At 36.5% G+C, this 21,790-nt stretch overlaps 7 protein-coding genes across 9 annotated transcripts in view; 3 read left to right on the plus strand and 4 right to left on the minus strand.

Moving 5' to 3' along the window:
- Positions 1-1,186: 1,186 nt before the first annotated feature.
- LOC114353257 (uncharacterized protein C19orf47) lies at positions 1,187-7,800 on the minus strand. Of its 2 annotated transcripts, none has more exons than XM_028305173.1 (6): positions 7,661-7,800; positions 7,104-7,275; positions 6,833-6,954; positions 6,428-6,524; positions 2,578-2,663; positions 1,187-2,481 (listed from the first exon to the last, which is right to left on the minus strand). In XM_028305173.1, exons 1-6 carry the CDS (start codon positions 7,677-7,679, stop codon positions 1,931-1,933), a joined length of 1,047 nt encoding a protein of 348 aa, XP_028160974.1. In that variant the 5' UTR covers positions 7,680-7,800; the 3' UTR covers positions 1,187-1,930. The 2 variants fall into 2 exon arrangements, with proteins under 2 accessions (XP_028160974.1, XP_028160975.1); XM_028305174.1 differs by lacking the exon at positions 7,661-7,800 and adding an exon at positions 7,354-7,372.
- A 295-nt stretch (positions 7,801-8,095) lies between these two features.
- Positions 8,096-9,095, plus strand: LOC114353236 (14 kDa phosphohistidine phosphatase). The gene is made up of 3 exons (XM_028305151.1): positions 8,096-8,272; positions 8,463-8,662; positions 8,744-9,095. Exons 1-3 carry the CDS (start codon positions 8,197-8,199, stop codon positions 8,936-8,938), a joined length of 471 nt encoding a protein of 156 aa, XP_028160952.1. The 5' UTR covers positions 8,096-8,196; the 3' UTR covers positions 8,939-9,095.
- Positions 9,096-11,162: 2,067 nt separating this feature from the next.
- On the plus strand, positions 11,163-13,164 carry Dph2 (Diphthamide biosynthesis 2). The gene is made up of 6 exons (XM_028305134.1): positions 11,163-11,387; positions 11,462-11,574; positions 11,705-11,919; positions 12,004-12,210; positions 12,291-12,550; positions 12,635-13,164. Exons 1-6 carry the CDS (start codon positions 11,250-11,252, stop codon positions 13,070-13,072), a joined length of 1,371 nt encoding a protein of 456 aa, XP_028160935.1. The 5' UTR covers positions 11,163-11,249; the 3' UTR covers positions 13,073-13,164.
- Positions 13,165-13,292: 128 nt separating this feature from the next.
- On the minus strand, positions 13,293-14,649 carry LOC114353227 (coiled-coil domain-containing protein 124). Of its 2 annotated transcripts, none has more exons than XM_028305137.1 (5): positions 14,514-14,649; positions 14,268-14,443; positions 14,009-14,191; positions 13,702-13,808; positions 13,293-13,612 (listed from the first exon to the last, which is right to left on the minus strand). In XM_028305137.1, the coding sequence occupies exons 2-5, from the start codon at positions 14,424-14,426 to the stop codon at positions 13,429-13,431; spliced, it is 633 nt and encodes a 210-aa protein (XP_028160938.1). In that variant the 5' UTR covers positions 14,427-14,443; positions 14,514-14,649; the 3' UTR covers positions 13,293-13,428. The 2 variants fall into 2 exon arrangements, with proteins under 2 accessions (XP_028160938.1, XP_028160937.1); XM_028305136.1 differs by having other exon boundaries at positions 14,268-14,447.
- A 176-nt stretch (positions 14,650-14,825) lies between these two features.
- On the plus strand, positions 14,826-16,745 carry LOC114353225 (proline-rich protein PRCC). Its single transcript, XM_028305135.1, has 6 exons — positions 14,826-15,018; positions 15,098-15,351; positions 15,432-15,485; positions 15,571-16,074; positions 16,157-16,372; positions 16,601-16,745. The coding sequence occupies exons 1-6, from the start codon at positions 14,919-14,921 to the stop codon at positions 16,685-16,687; spliced, it is 1,215 nt and encodes a 404-aa protein (XP_028160936.1). The 5' UTR covers positions 14,826-14,918; the 3' UTR covers positions 16,688-16,745.
- Positions 16,746-16,759: 14 nt separating this feature from the next.
- On the minus strand, positions 16,760-17,881 carry mRpS11 (mitochondrial ribosomal protein S11). The gene is made up of 4 exons (XM_028305138.1): positions 17,602-17,881; positions 17,300-17,531; positions 17,109-17,174; positions 16,760-16,918 (listed from the first exon to the last, which is right to left on the minus strand). The coding sequence occupies exons 1-4, from the start codon at positions 17,769-17,771 to the stop codon at positions 16,811-16,813; spliced, it is 576 nt and encodes a 191-aa protein (XP_028160939.1). The 5' UTR covers positions 17,772-17,881; the 3' UTR covers positions 16,760-16,810.
- A 630-nt stretch (positions 17,882-18,511) lies between these two features.
- The window catches only part of LOC114353231 (neuroblastoma-amplified sequence), a 50,401-nt gene continuing 47,122 nt past the window's right edge, over positions 18,512-21,790 (minus strand). Inside the window, exons 38-42 of the mRNA XM_028305145.1 lie at positions 21,292-21,542; positions 20,377-20,503; positions 19,982-20,099; positions 19,323-19,439; positions 18,512-18,838 (exon numbers count right to left, since the gene is read on the minus strand). Of these exons, the coding sequence (XP_028160946.1) occupies positions 18,530-18,838; positions 19,323-19,439; positions 19,982-20,099; positions 20,377-20,503; positions 21,292-21,542 (922 nt within the window). The 3' untranslated portion in view covers positions 18,512-18,529. The remainder of the gene's footprint in view (positions 18,839-19,322; positions 19,440-19,981; positions 20,100-20,376; positions 20,504-21,291; positions 21,543-21,790) is intronic.

Here is a 21,790-nt window from a genome sequence, read left to right on the forward strand (position 1 = left end):
CAAAAAGCGTTTGGTATAAAACATTAAATGAAAAGGCCAATCGAAAACATTTAGTCACTTAAAGAGATAAGTTCTATGCGCACCTTTGTCATTTAAATTAGGAATTTTCGGAAGCGTTTAGGACATGCATCCAATCTGCTAAATCACACTTACTTTGCCGAACTGACTGGTCGACTTGAGATCCGCAGAAAGCCGGATCGATCGAACTTCGCCACCATTTGACCATTGTGGTGGACTCATTCATAACACACGTATTTAGCTTAGTACGGGCCTACAAAGGGTTAACGGGACGTATAAAAAACTTAACAGGTACTATTTTTAAAATTTCGGCACTCCAGCGAGTAATTAAAAAAACAACAAATCCACGAACTAACTAGATTATACGTACCCATTTCAATTATTCTGACAGTTTCATAAACACCGACGCGAATTCATTTATCCGTACAAATACGCCAAAAATCGCTAGAAATCGCCCCGGTTTCTGCAGAGTATTGGGCGACAGGTGTTGCCACACCGCTGCACCGCCCAGCAGAGTACGAGTTGGAATTTATTTGTAATGACAACCAAGTACCAACCAATAACTTTAATCGCAATCTTCTGAATCGGAGCTCAAATCTATGAGTAAAGCAGCTACTGTACAGTCGGTTTTATGGCGTCGAAGAGGAGGCAAGGCTCACCTTATTTATTATAACGACAGCTGCCTTTTAGCCCTTTACAGGGCTCTGGCAGACATATTGCCACAATAACTGAAACTTTTCTTCACTTATCATAACTTACCTTATAAAGGGTTAAAGGCTTGTGTATGGTTAACTTTGGTAAACGAACTTTTTGGCTAGATAGAAGTAGGTAGGTGAATTAGTTTAATTAAAGGAAAAATTATTTGAATACAGTCAGTAAAACAGACAAGAAAGTGAAATTGCTGGAATTTATTTTTACGTATTTTTTCGTACAATAAATCTTTAAGTGGGCGATTTATTATTATTAAGTGCATCATTAGAACGCTAACACTATTATCATCATTACTTAGAAAATTAAATTAAAAATACCTTTTAGAAACAAATTGATTTATTACACAAAAGAAAGACACGAAACAATTAACTAACTTATTAGTGTTCATTTATAAAAGTATGTTAATTTCAGTTTAGGATACTCCTAGTATAATTCGATTCATAGTTACTTTTAAGTAAAAAAAATAATATTTATACAATGTCCTGAGCAATATGAAGTAAATTTAGCTGAGGTATTTCAATTAAATACAATGTTTTGTAAAACATTTGAACTAGTGTATTTTGTTCCTAAGTTAATATTAATTTATGATAAATATTTACATCTTACTCTATGATTTGTAGCTTACGGATTTGAAATATCCACGAGCCAACACAAATTAATAGCACACACTGAAAAGTATAACGAAATACACAACTTTTTATTACAAAAATATAAGCTGGCAAGTTTGCTACGTAACCATGCAACAAATGCGTTTTAAATTAATCTCACTTCTTCAAGTTATTTATTAATTGTAAAACAGAGAGATTCTCATATTATTTTAACATATCAGGGTAATTTTATTGAATACTTGTTTTAGTTATAGGCACTATTTATAACAAGCTCTTTTGAGTAGTGTTTTTTTTATAATTTAATTAATTCTTTTTTATAATATTAGTTTTCTTTTATAAAATGTTTTAAATGTAAATGTTATGGAAAAGTATAATAACATTGTTTTGTCAACTGAATAATACAAAAATTTAATAGATCAGTCTATAAAAGTAATAGGAAGAAAGTAATAGAATAACAATTAAAAGATATTTAAAGGTCCAAGTCTTGTCATATAAAAATGTCAATAAAAACTGAAACACTCCTCCTTGCAGGATCAACTAGCTACTGCTCTTAAACACACTTAAAACTAAATTAAAATTACGACACAATACAGTTATACACCTAATCTATTGAAAACATTTCTAGTTATCGTTAAATTGTTAGGATTCTTTGCGCCTAACCTAGCTTTGACTCCATTGGATCCTTCAGGCATAGATAGCCTCCGTTCAGGTTTATTAAAAAAAGTTGTAAACTGCTTACCACCTTTTACTGCTACATTGGTCTTCTTGACAGTTTCAATTTCTTTGTACTCAATGTGATTAGAGAATTTTACAGACTTAGATTTAGGTAAGTTTAATTTGTCTTTCACACTTACAGGAGTTTCGTCTGCCCTCATGGTGCGGCCGATGGCAATTTTCCTCATATTATTCTTTGAAGAGGTGGTAACTGTGACCGTTTTCTTGGATACTGGCGGGGCAGGGCTCTTGAGAATACCTTCATATTTAAGGGCATCTTTCGATATCGGTATCACTTGTTCCTCTGCTGCCATTTCTGGTTTAGATCCCAACCGTGAGTAAATAGGCTTCACAGGCACATTTGTTGTGGCTGTTTTAACAGTGTCAGAATTCCCAAGTCTTGAAAAGACAGTGTTTTTGATGGCAGGACCTGAATCAAAGCAATCATTTTGTGAATATTATGACTAGGTAACTATAAATGCAAAACAATCATTGATTTTATTACAATTTTGGCTAAAATAATTACCTTCTTTAATCTGTGGACTTTTGACAGTTGCATTAAAACGTATCATTCGCGCCTTTTTTGTACTGGAATCAGCCATCTCAGCAACTCTAATAAGATAAAAAAAATTATTTTGAATCAAGTTTCTATACATGGGTCATTCTAAGTTAAGAGGTACTTTCGATGGCAAGGGCAAAAAAGTTCCTTTTTTTTATTCTAATTTCCTAATTAACCTATTTATTACTTAAAACTAAATGTCTTCTACATGCTCACTTAATTTATTACAGAAATGTACACAGTTTAGTCACAATAAGTTCTAATACAAGAAAAACTTCTCTACCCTGGGCTGTCCCAAACCCGACTTTATTTGTAAACCAATTATTATGAACGTATTAAAATTAAATAATTACTTCATCATCGTTAATCTTATACAAAACAATAACTTAGGAACACTGTCTTATAAGTCAAATTACATAAATTCCAATTTTTCATAAATAATATCAACGCCGAAATTTGTCCTCCGTATTTCGTGTCTCGTCCCCTGGCTTTTTGTTTTCGTTTAAAAGTTAGTTTTGTTTTACTATTTTGTGGAAGTTATGTCCTTTAGTGCATAGGATGTAACGTGAAGCTATCAGCAAGCGGCGCATAAGCCGACTGCGAAGTCATTTTAACCGCCATTTCAGTCACGCCGCTCGCTGGGTGTAGAAGTGTTGTTGAGTGAATGCAGTCTTTTCTCTGGTAAGTTTTATTCAGCAATTATTTGTTAAAATACTAATGTAAACTTCAATATTTACTATGAATAGTGCATACATTGTTACGTTTGGATGTGAATTGCGTACGAGAAACACTTTTACGGCTATTTTAGATATTGATCGAAAATGTATTTCCCCTGGCTTTTTTGATGGCAGGGGAGATTCGTTATGACCAGGGGAGATACATTTGTATGCTTTTTCATGAATACTTCTATATTTTTCTCTGAACCTTTACTTGGTATTATCAGGCCTCCGTCACTCACCTATGCCGGCCGAGATAATTACCTACAGCGCGCGACAACTTCAAGTTGCAAATCAGTTAGGGCCGCCACGCGCCTGTGAGCACACGCGTATTTCTATACACGCTCGGTCGATCATCGTCGCAATCAAGGTTTATTGTTCCAACAGCACTGTTATTCGTCTTTAATGGAAAATCGTAATATTTAGGAATAATAATTAACTGTAGCAATTTAAATAATAAAAAAAATTACAATTTTTAAATAATTTTGAAATACTTAAATGACAAAAAACTGTAGCAAATAAAATATTTTAGCTAATAAAACATTAACTTTACTTCACCATGTCCATTTTCCGACACTGCACCTTTTAAAACTATTTGTCCAATTTCGAATTATCGCAACACTGAAGTTTATTAATAGGTACTTTAGAGATGGTACGATTATACAAACACCACTAGATTAAAGTTTACCAATCCTAAATACAATAAATGCTTCTTAAAATTAAGTTTTTATTTATTTTACTTTGCTTATACAACCCTGACGCTTGAGCTGTGAGGTAGATCAATTCTGAACACAAAAAAATTGCGCTTTTGTGAGCGTAGTAGTAAGGTGCGATTTCGAATGCACCATGTGCGTTGGATATTTTGCATTATTATTATTACCGTTAAAATGCCGGCATCTGATCCTACACAAAGGAGTGCAATTTCTGTTGCTACTATTATGTATTCTGTGGTATAATATGTTTCTTCGCGAAAATACCACAATTAAAAATAACACCTGTAACGCCCCTGGGTCTGCGGGTGTCTATGGGCGACGGTAATCATTTACCAACAGGTGATCCGTTTGCTCGTTTGCCTCCTGTCACATTAAAAAAAATTAAGATAAGGTGGTATTGAATTTTTATATAGAGTTTATTAAAAAATTTGGATACTGATTACAAAATTAGCCATTTTCGGAGTCGGTGGCAGCCTACCCTTTGGTGAGTCGTTTTGGAGTTGGTTTTAATTTTAAGTGAAATTAATCTATTTCATGCCTTTAGTAGACTATAGGTACTCAGTAGACCTTGTTGTTGCCACTGAAGGTGCATAGGTACACAGTACATTGATACCATATTTTTCATGTTAAGTGCAAACAAACTTCCCTAAATTACCAAACCATGAAACGTACCTACCTATATTATTGAAAAGTTTCGCAGATAAAAACTGAAATCCTCTTATAAGGTGATGAATTTTAGGAGCATGTCATTAAACCAAAATTATTAGCATACAAGAGCTTATTTAAAAAAAAAATCTTTTTATTTATGATGGGGAATTTACTGCGGCGTAGTAGCAGAGATTTTCCGTTTGTAGATCGTAATAATTTCGAAGAATAGGGATGTTTTGTGGATAAAGCAAGAAAGTAGCAAGAGTTTGAATTAGTCCGTCGGTGAACTTACCAAAAAAAAAACTCTAAATGTATTTTTCACTTTTTTAAACTTATGAAAATTTAAAGAGATGAAGCGCACCAAAGTTCAGAAGATGAGGCACATGACGTCAAGGCATGCTTAAAAATGTGGCGATTTGTGTCGTCACGCGGAATTTCATCGCAACATATCTTCGTAATTACTTGTTTAATTGACAAATAAAAATATCCTGTGTCCAATATTTTTTGATAATGTAAAATTGACGAACCAAAAGTTTTTTTTAAGAAACTAGCCTATTCTTATGGCCACATTCCAGCTCCATCATCAGACCCTGCAGTTTACCTTAGAGAATTGAAGACTCATGATTTTCAAAGTAGCGTACATACATAACATTAGGTACTTGCTTATACAGGGTATCCCAAAAACAATGGATAACCCTTCAACCNTGAAGGAAACTACGCAACATCTTTTCGTCCAAAATACCTCAGTACCTATAGACGAAAGTCTTCAATCAAGCAACCTCAAGTGACAAAGGGCAGGGCACATAGTACGCGGAACTAACGGCCGATGGGGCAGCAAGGTTCTGGAGTGGAGACCTCGTACCGGAAAGCGCAGTGTAGGACGTCCACCCACAAGGTGGACCGACGATCTCATAAAGGAAGCAGGAAAGGGCTGGATGCAGGCCACCACCAACCGTTCATTGTGGAAATCATTGGGAGAAGCCTATTTTCAGCAGCGGACGTCTTATGGCTGAAATGACGATTATGAATTGATGATGATGTTTCTTTAATCTCCTGGGATCAGGTTTTAAAAAAACTACCCTAACCTAACTTAAAAATGAGAGGGCAGTGTATTTTTTATGCTTTAATGAATCTATTGATGTCTTTGAACGCAGGTTTTACATAAAGATTTTTTTAGTTACCTCTCAATTCAAATGGTTGTTTAAGTACAAGAAAAGTTTAATAATATTTCAGAGAAGTTTTTGTTTCTTTTTATTTCGTTATTGACTATTGATAGTTGTTTTGATGGAAAGTAAAAGTAAGAACCTTTTTATGTTTTGTACCTAAGCTTAAAATACATTTTTGTTAACAAAGTTTGCTAAAAAATGAAAAGTCTGATTATAAATAATTCATAATTAAAATTAAAATAAATAAATAAAGTTAATTCCTAAAAATACACTGTTTTTAGTATGTCTATGTCTCTTCCCTGTCCATAAAGTATCCTCCCGTGTGCACCTTGTCTCTACCCTGGACTGAGTATTTACCCTGGTCGCTTATAAAACGAGAAAAAAGCAACAAATTGACTGGCCACTTTGTAAACATTTTCAACTTAAAGGTTTCCATAAAACAGATGTATACTTAAGTAAAAATATTTAAAAAAATGCCGTGCCGTCGCTCCATACAACACATTACCTCTTAACTTAGAATGACCTACATATACCTAAATTAATTTTAAGCTTTTTGTTTATTACAATCACTTACTTGGTTTCAACTAGCTTTCTTTTCTGTGCAGTAGCAGTAGGTGACGTCTCCGAAATTTGTGGGTTTCGAGTGTAATGTTCCAGCATGCGACTTGCAGCTGAAATAATATTTAACATCTTTTCAAAATCTATATAAAGCGAAAAGTCACTGATTGACTGACTCATCACGAAATCTCAGAAACTACAAGTGCTAGGAATCTCAAATTTTGCATGGGGTTCATAGGTGCTCACTAAGACAGGATTATGAAAAATTCAACTCCTAAGGGGGTAAAACGGGAACCACGCGTACGAAGTCGCGGGCAGCCGCTAGTAGTTTATAACTATCGTAATAAGTTAAAGCACTTGCTATTGAATGTAAAATAAAAAAATAACTAACAAAATGTTACATTTTCTCTCTCATACTTACGTGAAGATGGCTGCTGTGTGACCGTTGATCGTCCAGTTACGGCTGCTACAGGCACTTTGGGAGGGGCAGTTGTGCTGAGAACCCGGTCTCGTGCTGTATTTTCATGTACTTGCTTGGCATGTCTACAAAAAAATGTTATTTATGTTAATCTTCAAACATGGAGATAACGGACAAGTGTACAATATTATTTATTTAATAATATTGCAATAAACTAATTTGATTTGATTAATAATTCATAAACCTCAAAGTATTTTTTGTACAAAGTGCTTACCTCAAAATAGCAATTACATCTCCCATCCTTGATATGCCCATGTCCCTTAGATACTCCTTGTTGAGGTCCAGCAGCATGTCACTCTGTATCCTGTTCTCTGTGAAGGTCAGCGCGTATGTCGCTGCGACGTCCGACGGAATGCCAGCCGTCGTGAAGAAGCTCACCCACATGCCTGCAAATAGAAACAATAAATACCACACAATTCACAATAATAATATTAAATGCCACATAATAATTCACAAGTACGCACTTAAAACGCGAAATATTTATTATATTGGAGTTAGACAACTAGCTGTTTTAATTTACAAATAGTTTTGTCACAGCTTTATTATTTGCCAATGCAAACCACCATTAAAAGAATTAACACATTAAACAAATGCACTATTATGATACTATTTTTGGGATACTGGAGCGCTAAAACAGCTGTCCTAACATGTTAAGCTTAAAAAAACAATTCAATAGCTTGCAAACACACTCATCTTCGCAAGAAATTGAGTAACCTTGATAAAGTTGTGGGCGATGAATTATTCTTAAAATAAACTTAACTTATGACTTACCAGTTAAATTAGAATCCATGGTGATTTATAAAAATAAAGATTATGATAAATTTACAACAAAAAACACAGAAATATCAAATTTCAGAATTCATTGATTGGAAAATACGTTTTTCCATCGACGACCATTGACAACAATGACATTAAAGACAATTCACATACGCTGTATAGTCTGTGGTTTTTTGACAGCCAATAATATGATTTTTTAATTAAAAGCAAGCATTGGTTTCGGGCTAGAAAGCAGTACATGTACAATACCTGTGAATACCTACAATGTCTATGTTATTATGTATAGGAACAGCAAAGATCCTTAATTTACTCATAATTAAGAAATCAAAAAGTTCTATAATTAATTTTTCGCGAAGCAAATTATATTTTAAAATAATTTTTATCATCCACGTCGAACTAGAATGTTGTAGAAAGAAACGTTTTTTTATTATTGCCTGCTGAATGACAGTAGTGACAGCAAACAGCTGATGCTGACGTCTTTCTCGGTCTTTTTCTTTTTGTGATTGTTGTAATTTATTTGTTTTAGTCGAATGCGTATTATCAGTTTATTTGCAAGGGCCAACAGTTTCACCTATTTATGTGATCATTTGATTACACCCACAAAAGGTTAGTAAAACATCTAACATTTCTAACCTCAATCACCGGCCGAATTATTAGCAAGCCAGTTTTATTTTGGTCATTTAGCAATACGAGTACTGTTGCAATTTATGACCTTTAACAAAATTGCCTTGTGAGATTCTTTATTCCTCATCTTACGTCATTTATACCACTACTCATGCTAGATTATTGTTTTCAGCATCTTACCAGTTTCGCATAGTTCGCAACATGTGCACCTGCCCACTTGATTCTGTGCCAAAGGTGGACATAGATCCTGAAGGAGTGTTCAAATACATACTGGTCAAGGTTTATGGCAAGGAGAAAAACAATGAGGAGCCATCTGTAACGGTTGTAAGAGGATACAAAAATTGCAACTATCACTCGGATATTTATGATGAGGTCTGTTTCCTTCCTGTCGGTAATAACTAACTTATTAAGCTTTAGTATTAATTAGTCTCATGATGTGTCTTTTTTATACAGGTGCAAGAAAAACTCCAACCTTTGGATTGTGAGCCGCTGGGTGGTGGCAGAATATCTCATGATCCTGGAAATAAGAAAATCCATATTTATGGCTATTCTCAAGGCTACGGCAAAGCAGACCATGAGGTGGCAGCAAAACTAGTGAAGGATGCTTATCCAGAATACACTATCACAATCAGTGATGAAGGATACTGAGCTAACTCCACAAATTATTTATTTATATGAGGAATAAGTGTTGTCAATAGCTGCATTCTCATTGCATAATTGTATTAAAATACTTCTTTTATTAATAGGTACTCTGAAAATGAACTTAGTTTTCTGTATTATTTTTTAAAATAAAAGTAAAACCATAGTTGAATTTTGTATTATTTAATAACTAAACCAGTCTAAAATAAAATTATACAGATTGAAATTAATTGTTTTAAAATTAGACTACCTATCTACATCCCCCAAACATGAAAATCAAATAAAATTGCCTAAAATGTTGCAGAATTGCATGCATTCTCTTTTTCCATTCGGCACTATCGGTTATACTAGTCTTTTGGAAAAGTTTAACAGTTTTAGAGAATTCATTCCTTGTACAGAGTGGGCAGTGGCCCATAGTAGGCTAACATTATTTTTGAAAACGCCCGCGCCTGGACAGGCCTTATATAAAATTGTGTATCTGTGGTATACTAAATAGAATAAACGGTAAAATAAAATAAAAGTAAAACCATAGTTGAATTTTGTATTATTTAATAACTAAACCAGTCTAAAATAAAATTATACAGATTGAAATTAATTGTTTTAAAATTAGACTACCTATCTACATCCCCCAAACATGAAAATCAAATAAAATTGCCTAAAATGTTGCAGAATTGCATGCATTCTCTTTTTCCATTCGGCACTATCGGTTATACTAGTCTTTTGGAAAAGTTTAACAGTTTTAGAGAATTCATTCCTTGTACAGAGTGGGCAGTGGCCCATAGTAGGCTAACATTATTTTTGAAAACGCCCGCGCCTGGCTGGACAGGCCTTATATAAAATTGTGTATCTGTGGTATACTAAATAGAATAAACGGTAAAATAAAAAATGCCTTCTACTCAGTGACAGACGGCTAAATAATATTTTTGACAACTTTGTAAACACGGAAGACGAGAAGACGTGCTTTCTGAAACTCTACTCTGTTTGTAATTATTTTTATGTGAATTTACTATAGATTTTCCCGCAACTAAAACATGGCAAATTTTGCAACAGATGGAAAAGTTTGCATTGAACGTGAAATTGAAGTTTTACCTTTAGAAGTGGATGATTTACTCACTCGTTTCGATGTTGAACAAACAAGCAAATGGATATCTGAAAACAACTTTTTGAAGGTTAATCAAATTTCCAAATCTTCATAATGCTAATATCCTTAATTTGCAAGTCTTAAAATTTCCTTTTTTATCAGGTTTGTCTGCAATTTCCTGATGAACTGCTATCAGTTAGTGCTAGAGTATATGAAGAGATTAAAAAGCGAGTTGATGTTGATCTGTACATCCTTGGAGATACTTCATATGCCAGGTATAATAAATTTATACTGTTCATAAAGTTATTATCACATAAGTATACCCAGATACTTAATTATAAGTGTACAACCCTACTTGTATATTTTTCAGCTGCTGTGTAGACACTGTAGCAGCAATGCACGTGCAGGCAGATGCAGTAGTTCACTACGGCCACACTTGTCTATCCAAATGCAATAAACCTGTATTCTATGTGCTGTCTCAGAAAGATATTGAGGTTACCTCAACCATGAACATTCTGAGAGACAGTTTTCAGTCAGGAGTTCAACTGTGCTTATTTTATGGTGAAGAATATGAACATTGCAGAGGTAAATCCATTTAAATTACAAATATGACTTGTTTTATATGTGTAACATAAATTAAGACTACAGTGTCCAACATTACTGTTTCAGATGAAATAAAAAATCACTGGTTTAAATACTACCCAAATAGCTACATAGCTTGTGTTGAAAAAGAAGAAAATGAAATCAGATTCCTTGGAAGAGTTATTCAAGATTCAAATGGCAAATGCCATCCTGTACAAGAATTGGAACATTGTATTTGTCTGTACTTGGGATCCAGGGGACAAACATTGTTCAATTNCATCCCCCAAACATGAAAAGCAAATAAAATTGCCTAAAATGTTGCAGAAATGCATGCATTCTCTTTTTCCATACGGCACTATCGGTTAAACTATAGTCTTTTGGAAAAGTTACGTCTTAGAGAATTCATTCCTTGTACAGAGTGGCATTTTTGAAAATGCCCGCGCCTGATGAGGCCTTATTTAAACTTGTGTATCTGTGGTATACTAAATAAAATAAACGGTAAAATAAAAAATGCCTTGTACTCAGTGACAGACGGCTAAATAATATTTTTGACAACTTTGTAAACACAGACGGAAGACGAGAAGACGTGCTTTCTGAAACTCTACTGTTTGTAATTATTTTTATGTGAATTTACTATAGATTAACCGCAACTAAAACATGGCAAATTTTGCGACAGATGGAAAAGTTTGCATTGAACGTGAAATTGAAGTTTCACCTTTAGAAGTGGATGATTTACTCACTCGTTTCGATGTTGAACAAACAAGCAAATGGATATCTGAAAACAACTTTTTGAAGGTTAATCAAAGTTCCAAATCTTCATAATGCTAATATCCTTAATTTGCAAGTCTTAAAATTTCCTTTTTTATCAGGTTTGTCTGCAATTTCCTGATGAACTGCTATCAGTTAGTGCTAGAGTATATGAAGAGATTAAAAAGCGAGTTGATGTTGACCTGTACATCCTTGGAGATACTTCATATGCCAGGTATGTTCAGTTTTTTTCACATAATATAACTATATACTTAAGATTAGGGTAATATCTTCTAATAATAGATTCTTTGTTGTCTCTCTTGATAATAGATTAGGGTTACACTAATACTTGAATATGTTTTCAGCTGCTGTGTAGACACTGTAGCAGCAATGCACGTGCAGGCAGATGCAGTGGTTCACTACGGCCACACCTGTCTATCCAAATGCAATAAACCTGTATTCTATGTGCTGCCTCAGAAAGAAATTGAGGTTCCTTCAACCATGAACATTCTGAGAGATAACTTTCAATCAGCAGTTCAATTGTGCTTATTTTATGGTGAAGAATATGAACATTGTAAAGGTAAGTCCATTGGAATTACAAATATGACTTGTTTTATATGTGTAACATAAATTAAGACTACAGTGTCCAACATTATTGTTTCAGATGAAATAAAAAATCACTGGTTTAAATACTACCCAAATAGCTACATAGCTTGTGTTGAAAAAGAAGAAAAAGAAATCAGATTCCTCGGAAGAGTTATTCAAGATTCAAATGGCAAATGCCATCCTGTACAAGAATTGGAACATTGTATTTGTCTGTTCTTGGGATCCAGGGGACAAACTTTGTTCAATTACACTATTTCTGTTGCAGGTAATATTTACATAAAAAAAAACAGTTTATTGTTCTTCAATAATTAAAAATTACTATATCGATAATTGATTTATTTATAGCTAAGGAGTGGTATGTCCTGGACCCTGACACAAAGAACATTGAACACTTGGAAGAAACAACCTGGTTTAAACGCAGACGATTCCTGGTGGAGAAGTGCAAGGACGCCAACACAGTGGGCATCCTGGTGTGCAAGCTGGCTGGAGAACAAACCAAGGACATCATCAGCAGAATGAAAGACTTGTGTCGTATCAATGGCAAGAAAAGCTATATTGTGTCTGTTGGGAAGCCAAATGTAGCTAAATTAGCCAATTTTCCTGAGGTCAGTTACTTAGACATAGTAACAGTATTTATGAATTATTCTTATCAGTTTTATCAAGAAATTAATTATATTTTCTCATTTTAGATTGACATCTATGTAATGATTGCATGCCCAGAGAATGACTTGTACAGCAACAGAGATTTCTACAAGCCAATAGTGTACCCATATGAACTAGAAGTTGCCCTGAACTCAAAAAGAGACCCATACTTCACAACACATGTGACCGACTATGATGACTTGCTGCCTGGTAAAAGACATTTTAGTGAAATAGATCATGTGAAGGAAACCACAGATGTGAGTCTCATCACAGGCAAGATAAGAGAAACTAAAGTTGGGTCCACCATAGGCAGCAGTATGGCTCTAGAAGAAAAACAGAATTGGGCTTTGGAAAATATTGGACAGAACCTCCAGGATAGATCATGGAAGGGTTTAGAGCAGAAACTTGGCGAAACTGAAGTGAAAGAAGTAGAGAAGGGTCGAAGTGGGATTCCATTACAGTATGAAAATGAACCAGAGAAATAAAAAACGATTTAAAACCAACATTAATTTTATTTGACTTTTTTTTGTTGATAACATTTATGTCCTACTGGGTAAGACTGCATATACAAGTGAAATAAAAATTTAATACCAAGAGCTATTTTATTATAATTTAAAAAAAACATCATAAATAATAAGAAGTGACCAATATAGTAACTGCTAAAATCTTCAATCTAATAAGAGTGAATTGATTCTTTAACATCACTACTTGAAATAATTTTATTGCATTACATATTTTTAATTCTGACTGTGATTATTTACATACCTACTACATAATGTGTTAAACCATAAATTTTCTGTAGGTAGTACCTACTAGAAAAATTGTGTATAAAAACCAGAAATTAAACCTTCTGATTGAGTGGATTCTGTGGTGACTTCAACCATTCTTTCCTGAGCATCTGCTTCAGCTGGGACAGACGAAGAGTAGGGTTCTCTTGCTTTAGTCTAGGTAAGTTGGAAGTTTCAAATGCTGTGTATGCTGCCTTCAATCGTTTTTCAGGATGCTTGTCAATGTCAGCTTGATCACTGTAAAAAAAATAAGATGTAGGTATGGCAAGTTTTAAGACACTAAATTATAAAATAATCATGACTACAATAATTCTTCTATTATTTACCCGAGTATTGATATAGCTTCCTCAACCGATTGAGCAACTTCTCCCTCAATCTGCAGCCTATTGAGATTCTCTTCCAGCGGTGGCTCCTCGACCACTACCCTTGATGGCTGTAAAACAATAGTTTATTGCATCATGAACATTCAACACCACTACAGGTCCTGTACATCATACATTCAATTAATGCATTATATTTTGACCTTAGTAACATATGATTTCTTGTAAAATAGGTCTTTATGTTGAGAAGACTGCAAACTAAATCAATCTTACATTGAATATCTAGATTGAGAATGGAAAGAAAACTCCTTACCACAGGTTTTACAGGCTCTGGCCTCACAACCTTCTCTTTGGCGAAAGATATCTGTGCTCGTGTGATCTTCGGCGGTGGTGGCGCGGCTTTCACACTTTTGATTGATTCCATCTCCTTTTCCAGCAAAGCTTTTGCCTCTGCCTTTTTCTGTAGTTGTTCAAGGCGTTTCTTTTCCTGATCTTCCTGATAATTAAAATTACACCATAAAGTAAAAGTACCCACATCAAAATAAACTGGTGGAAAACCAAATATTACAAACCTTTTTTTGTTGCTTTTTCTTGAGTTTATCATCATTATCTTCCCACTGAGCGTCCTCTATAACCTTTTTCATTTTTTGTTCTTTCTCCTGCTTAGCATCTTCTTTACGTTGCCGGGCAGCAACAGCTTTACTATTCTCGCCAGTAAATTTCTTCGGCATTTTGATGACTGCACTGCCTACAAACAAAAAACGCTATAAATTTCATTTTCGTGGCTAAATAAGTCAGGCGTTTAATGAATATCTTACCTCAAATTAACAGTTATAATCAAATATAAATTTAGTTAGATATAGTGTAACCAATAAACCCAAATATTAATTAATATTTCCAGAAGAATTTTCGAGGTGCTTTTCTTCTTCTTTTTGCTACTTTTCAGTGACACTGACACTACTGACAGGTAGATGACAGGACAGCTGGGCTTCGTTCAGAAATTTACCGATAGCTCTCCATACAATCTTGTACAGTCATACAGCACCACAGAATAAGTAATAGTACCAAGACAGCACATGAGCACAGTGTGCCCAACACTATTGTCAAAACTATCAACTTTCACTCACTCACTCATTCATATTTCATTCAAAAATGTCAGATTGCCTGGCAAGTGGATAAAACACAACAAATTTTTCTAAAAATCTATAAACTACAATTTAACAATGGCTTTGGTTGCGTACGATTACAGTGACTCTAGTGATGCTGAAAATGAAGATGAGAATCCAACAATTGCCACTGTATTGCCTACCAAGACAGAAGAAGGTATAAGCACCTGCACACATTTAATTTTAACATTATATTTTGTTTTCTTTCCTTAAATGTATTTGAATTTACATTCCAGCACAAACAATACACAAACCAGATTTACAAAGTACAAAACCTGAAGCAGAGAACGTCAAATCAGAAACACCAAGTAATTTAGCAAGTGCAGAATCCAACAACAGTTACAGTCAAAGTCTGTTCAATCTTCTGCCACAACCATCAACGAAGAAACCATCAGTTGAAGAGGATGACGATGAGTTTCTGCACAAGAAAGAAAGTTTCAGCAGTATGGTTAAACCCAAGGCCAAGATTACAGTCCCTTCTCTAAGTGATGTAAGTAAAAAATAATTTAATTACTAAATGATTTAATGAAAGTAAAGTTTAAATACTTATTGACAACTTTCTAATTTCAGTTCAAAGATGTGGAACCTAGTATACCAAGTACCAAACCGAAAATCTCAAATGGGGTAAGTCATCAGTGTTTGTAAGAAAAATATTGAATACAAAATTCTTGACGGTCACTTAGATTTAAATTTTTCATTGTGTTTACAGAAAAAATCAGGATTGTTAAGTATATTGCCTCAACCCAGAAATGCTGTTTCAAGTTCAACTACAAAATCTTTTGTACCTCATGTACTCACTCAGAAGCCAACGGCCACAGCTAAGAAAAAGCCATTACCATCGCCCATGAAAAAGGCAAAAAGTCAAGTTAATACTTTGGCTCAAGACTATTCTGATGATAGTGATGATGAAGAGATGCAGAATGACTTCTTTTCTATCAACAGAGTTGATGATACACCCATTGAGGACATACCACTGGACATAGATGCTAAAGCAACAGAAGTTATTGTGAAAAGTACAAAAACTGAAAAAGAACCTCGAGGTTTACAATCATATTTCAAACAGGATATTCCTGAAAATCCTGCTGAATCATTGCATGAGCAAGAAGGTAGTGATGCTCAGTATGACTACCCTAACAGTTCTACATCAGGGTATGAAAATGAGTATGTAAATGGAGCTAGTAGCAGTAATGAAGCAGTACTTGATGATGAAGCTGTAAGTATAGTAATTTATTGAAAAAATAAAATAAAACAATTGTAACAAAACTTTATAATAAAGAAACCTTTTCTATTTACAGATACTGAAACTATGTGGAACTCGGGGTAAGAGAAAGAGAGAAGAAATCCAAATTGTGGATGTGAATCAGAAAGAGGTGCTGGCAGATGCCCGGGAGTGGCTCCTCAAGGGGCTCATGGATGACACCACCAAGAGAGTCTCGGCCAGCAAGAGGAGAGGTGATGAACCCACAAGTCAGCAGAGGAGGAAGCATCAAATCACATACTTAGCCCACCAGGTAATTAAAGAGTTTTTCACACTGAAAATTAAAAAGACTGCATTGCACCATCATACTTTGACTTTAACAAATTATGTCAAAAATCTGTCCAACTTTATACAAAATACACCAGTTATCATTAAAGTTACTGTTAAATTTAGATGGTGCAACTCAGCTTTAGTATTTTTACCTACCTAAAGAGGATTCTAACGGGGAATGCAAGGTTCTAATCAAATCAATTATTTTCAGGCAAAAGCTAATGAAGCTGAACTACAGAATCAATGGGCTAATAACAGAATGACCAAGAGACAAACTCAGTCAAAGTATGGTTTCTAGTTGTTAAGATTAATTACTTGTAAATAGTCTAACAATAAAACAAAATTGTTATTTAAAAGTTATTTTATTTTTAATTTAACTGAACTAAAATGTACATGGTGTAAATGAATTAAAGATAAATGATTAAAGTCTCCTGGCCTTCCTAGGTCTTGGGGGGTTCCATGAGACTGGAGTACTATCTGTCACAGACACTATGTCTAAACCACCCATTTGCAATCCTTTTACAGCAGCCTGAAATGAACAAACAGTTTAAAAACTAAAATAGGCACAATAATTAGCTTTACTTAGCACAAAGTTCTTGAATTATGTTGATAGCTAAATTGTATCTGTTTATCTGAATCTAAATTGATATTTATTTAACTCTGGACAAATTGGACAATACAAGATTAGTACATTATAATTATGGAATTATAAAGCTTACCAATCTCCCAGGTCCCAATCCTCTCACTTTGACCCTTACTGTTTTGATTCCTCTACTTATAGCTTTCTGAAAACATTGAAAAAAGGGTGATTATCTAACATTTTGAGTCATAAAGGAAACTAATCCACCATAAAACATGTCTGAAATATTGTAGGAACAATAGGCACTAGTAAAACATAAGAATAACTCACCGTAGCTATACTGATAGCAGTGGTCTGTGCTGCAATATTGGTACCCTTTTTGGTGTTCTTAAACCCTTCCATACCGCAAGATTTGAGGACCTTTACAGCTCCATTTGAGTCAGTCAGAGTGAATATTGTGTTGTTGTGGCTCACTCGAATGTTGCAGATCGGGAGCTGCTTGTACGGTGTACCGTCAAATAACAAATCGTCGGACTCTGCTGTTGGGAATAAGCTTTGTTTCCTGAAAGAAGTCGATTGATAAGCTTCGTAAAGTGTTAGCAAAATAGACTTAAAGATTATTGCAAACATACGCTTTGAGCACAGAATCGAGGTCAATGAGTTTCTCCCCCTGAACTCCTTCATCGTCCTGAGGAATTCGCTTGTGATCAAACTTCTCCTTCGACTGTGCTGGTGTTGTGTGAAACAGCCGTCCCACACTTACGAATGGAGCTCGTATGCTACTTCTGATAGCGCTGAGCATTTTAAATGCTTTATGTATTGAAAATAACTTTTTATTTCGTTTTATTCAGACGATTACTCAAGTTCCTGTAAATATAACCTAAAAATGTCACTGACAGCCAGACTGTCAGTTTGACGTTGACGTTTTATTAAAGCGCGTTTTGTTCAATGTTGGTAATCAGAAATAAAATTTTGTGCTATGCGTTTGGTTGCTTTCAGTTGTTCCTTTCTACACTTGAGAAGTACCGTGGAAGTACTGAGAACCTGAGAACCTTCTAGTGCTCATAGCATAGCTAAGCTACACCAATCTAAGGTATCTTCCCTGGTAGTAAGTTAATTTATAGCGAGGAGGAGGAATGAATGGCAGCGATTGATTTGTTTGAGTTAGGGATTCATTGAAGTTAGATGGCGTTTTGGCCTAATTTAACATGGTATAAACTAAGGGTATAAATAAGTATGGGTAGTGGTGCTGCTAACTTTATCTACCAGATAACATTGCACAATATTGTCTTTTACCTAATGCTCTTTAAAGCATCTTTTTTTATAGGTCCATGCTATAAAGCATTTTATTCGACTAAACTGTACTGTTTGTTGTTGAATTATGCAATGTGCACCTATGCTATTCAGTTTAATTAGGCCCACAACCCATTGAATAAAAAGAAACAACCAAACCCAGTGAATCTCCATTTATTTAATAATTCAATAACTTATAGACATCGATTTATATTGTTTCAATATATTTCATTATAATTTGAATCTTAGAACTATAGAATAGAATGATTATATTTTTTTGCTAAACATTTTTTTGCAATATTGTATAGATTGTGAGAATCCCCTGAGTGGCGACGGAACCCCGATGGCCAGGAATTGCAGGTGCCCAGCTTCTGCTAAGTAGTTGGCTTTGCGAAGCTCCTCCACCGCCCACGACACAGTGTAGGCGTTAGAGGCCTCGTCGCTAGAAGATTCTCTGCTAATAATGTAGTTTATAACTGATGAGTATATGGGGGTAGAAACTAATTTTATAAATATTCCACTGTCCAGTAACTCCTTGATGAGTTCGTCGTCGATTTCTTGCTTGCGGAATGATTCCTGTAAAAAAGAAGATTGTTTTAGTCATTTGGTACACCCTAAATCACTGGTTCCCAAAGTGGGGGGCGCGCCCCACATGGAAGGCGCAGACCTTTATGGGGGGCGCGGGCCATCTGTGTACTTAAGTATAAAAAACCTGCGACCGTTGAGAGAATGCATTCCAGACTGCTCGATACGATCAATAAATAATCAGATTTTTTTGTATGGTCCATAGGGGGCGCGTTTCAAATAAGTTTGGGAACCAATGCCCTAAAGGCTAGTTGTTTGAAAAATAAAAGCTGCTGATACTACTGTCAAAAATTGTTTGCCTGACAATAAATAGTTGCCTAATATTCAAAAACTTATGAAATCGAAAGAACATGAAGGCCGGTATAGAGGTCTAGTTTTAACGACTATTTTACTCTCACACTCAATAAGGGCTCATCAGACCATACGTGTTTATTGTAAAGTCACCCTTATTGCAACTACATAAGCACCAATTTACCTTGTGCGCGCGCAGTAACGCCAGCACGGCGGCGGGCGGCGCGCGCGCGAGTGCGGCGGTCCAGAGAGCGTTGACGCAGGCCGCCGGGTGCACGGACTCCAACACCCATTTTATTTCCTGCAAATGTAATAATGGTTACACGAACTCTAGTCTCAGGATTTCTGTTACTCTAATGTCCCGATAGATACAACCAGAGTAAATACAAATAAGTAGGTCATCTTCATAGAAACGCACCGAGCGCGGTTTGTATGTGAGCGCGCCAATACGTGGATTAGCGGGGTGGTGTTGCGCCGAATTTTGTCAGTGTGTGCGTGTGCGCCGCATACGTATTGGCGCGCGCACATACAAACCGCGCTCGGTGCGTTTCTATGAAGATGACTTACTCATTTGTATTTACTCTGATACAACTGTCTATTTACTGTAACTATTGACATAAATATGGTTCACAGTTGATTGACCAGCCCCCCTAGAAAGTGGCATAACATGACAGTTTTACCTAATGCCGAAAGATGATCGAAAGGCCTTTTTTTGTATGGAGCTACAACGGATTCGATTTTCGATTCGATCAAAAGTGCCACTTGTCTAGACCTACAGCTCTTTAACTCTTTGCAAATAGCAAACCTCCAGTAATAACGGGAAATATTAACGTTTAGTCTCACCTCTTCATTTAACACTGGTCTCCTAAGCAGCAGCTTAATCAGCACTAAACTTTCCTTCAGCTCACTGGTGTAAGACAGCAACGATTCTAAGTACACGCAGTGGAGGCTTCGCGAGTCGCTGCAACATGAAGTTTTGAAATAGATCATTTTAAAGAGCTAGTAAAGTCCGGTCGCCGAGCTCACAGATTTTCGTTCAATGACCCGAAGCTACACATCCTTATCGCTCGCGCGTAATTATATTGCTGTTGCGACTGTGCGACTGGCCGCAGTGAGTGTGCGAGCGCGCACTTTGGACTTTAGAAATTACCAAGACAAAAATTTCGTTCCGCCTTGATAAGTGAAGCTACGTGAACATTGTTGAACTTTCATAGGTAACTGAATGAGTGAATATTAACCTGTTAAGCGTATGCGGCCAGCAGTTAAGCGCGTCGACAAGCGCTTTGCGTCGCTGCCACGTGTCGGCCGCGCATATTAGCGTCGAGAACGCCTCGCACCGGCCTTCAGGGGTTAACAGCTTCTCTTCTGTAAAAAAAAGCCACAACACTAAAGTCATCTTCAAGTATTCATTTGGCTACTGGGTGTAGATACAATGGATTTTATTTCAGATTTCGTGATACGTGATAAAGGTAGCTGGAAGACGCTGGATGCAGGCTGCTACCAACCATTCGATGTGGAAATCATTGGGGGAGGCCTATGTTCAGCAGTGGACGTCCTGTGGTTGAAATGATGATGGCGATGATGATCAATAGCAGAGTAAATACAAATGAGTAGGTCATCTTCATAGAAACGCACCGAGCGCGGTTTGTATGTGAGCGCGCCAATACGTATGCGGCACGCACACACTGACAAAATTCAGCGCAACACCCGCTAATCCACGCTAAATTTTGTCAGTGTATCGCGCTCACATACAAACCGCGCTCGGTGCGTTTCTAAGAAGATGACCTACTCATTTGTATTTACTCTGTCAATGGCCCGTACCTGTAAGTTCCCGCACGTAATCCAGGTTAGGCCACTACCCGCGCAGCAAGTCCCACCGACTTGTAGCGCGTCACTCGCGGCAGGTCGTCACCAGACAGAACTCACGTTCGCCCCAGCGACAGTAACACGATCTGCTTGTGCTAATGACGAAGCAGGTCCTATGCTTACCCGTCAGCTCCCGTACATAATCCAGGTCAGGCCACTCTCTACGCAGCAGGTCGGCGGTATAACGCGCCACCCGCGGCAGGTCGTCACCAGACAGCACGCGCGCTCGCCCTAGCGACAACAGCGCGATCTGATTGTGCTAATGACGAAGCAGGTCCTTTGCTTACCCGTCAGCTCCCGTACATAATCCAGGTCAGGCCACTCTCCGCGCAGCAGGTCGGCGGTATAACGCGCCACCCGCGGCAGGTCGTCGCCAGACAGCACGCGCGCTCGCCCTAGCGACAACAGCGCGATTTGCTTGTGTGGTGGCAGCCCTAGGGAAGAGCCCGCGTGCATCACGCTCTCGAGGAGTTCTTCGGGAAACTTCACGCCTTCCTTGTGGTACTGCATTATCCTGTCCACTAGGGTTTCCACGTCTCTGTGAAGGAGATGTTTTTGATTTTTAAGAAAATTCGAAATTTAAAACAAAAGTTTCGATTTAAAACAGCGCCCGCGCAGTGTCGAAAAAACTGGCTCAGCGTAATTAAGACGCCATTGCTAAACGCCGGACCTACGTAGCGCTAGCGTCGCGTTGTTTAGTGTAAAGAGAGTTGGTGAGCCACGTCGACGCTGCGCAGGCGCTGGCAAGCCAACGTTTGAGGCTCTAATCACTAGGCTGTATGTTCA

This window comes from Ostrinia furnacalis, unplaced genomic scaffold (genome assembly GCF_004193835.3).
Source record: "Ostrinia furnacalis isolate ACB-3 unplaced genomic scaffold, ASM419383v2 OfSCF1638, whole genome shotgun sequence".
Classification (NCBI taxonomy): Eukaryota; Metazoa; Arthropoda; class Insecta; order Lepidoptera; family Crambidae; genus Ostrinia; species Ostrinia furnacalis.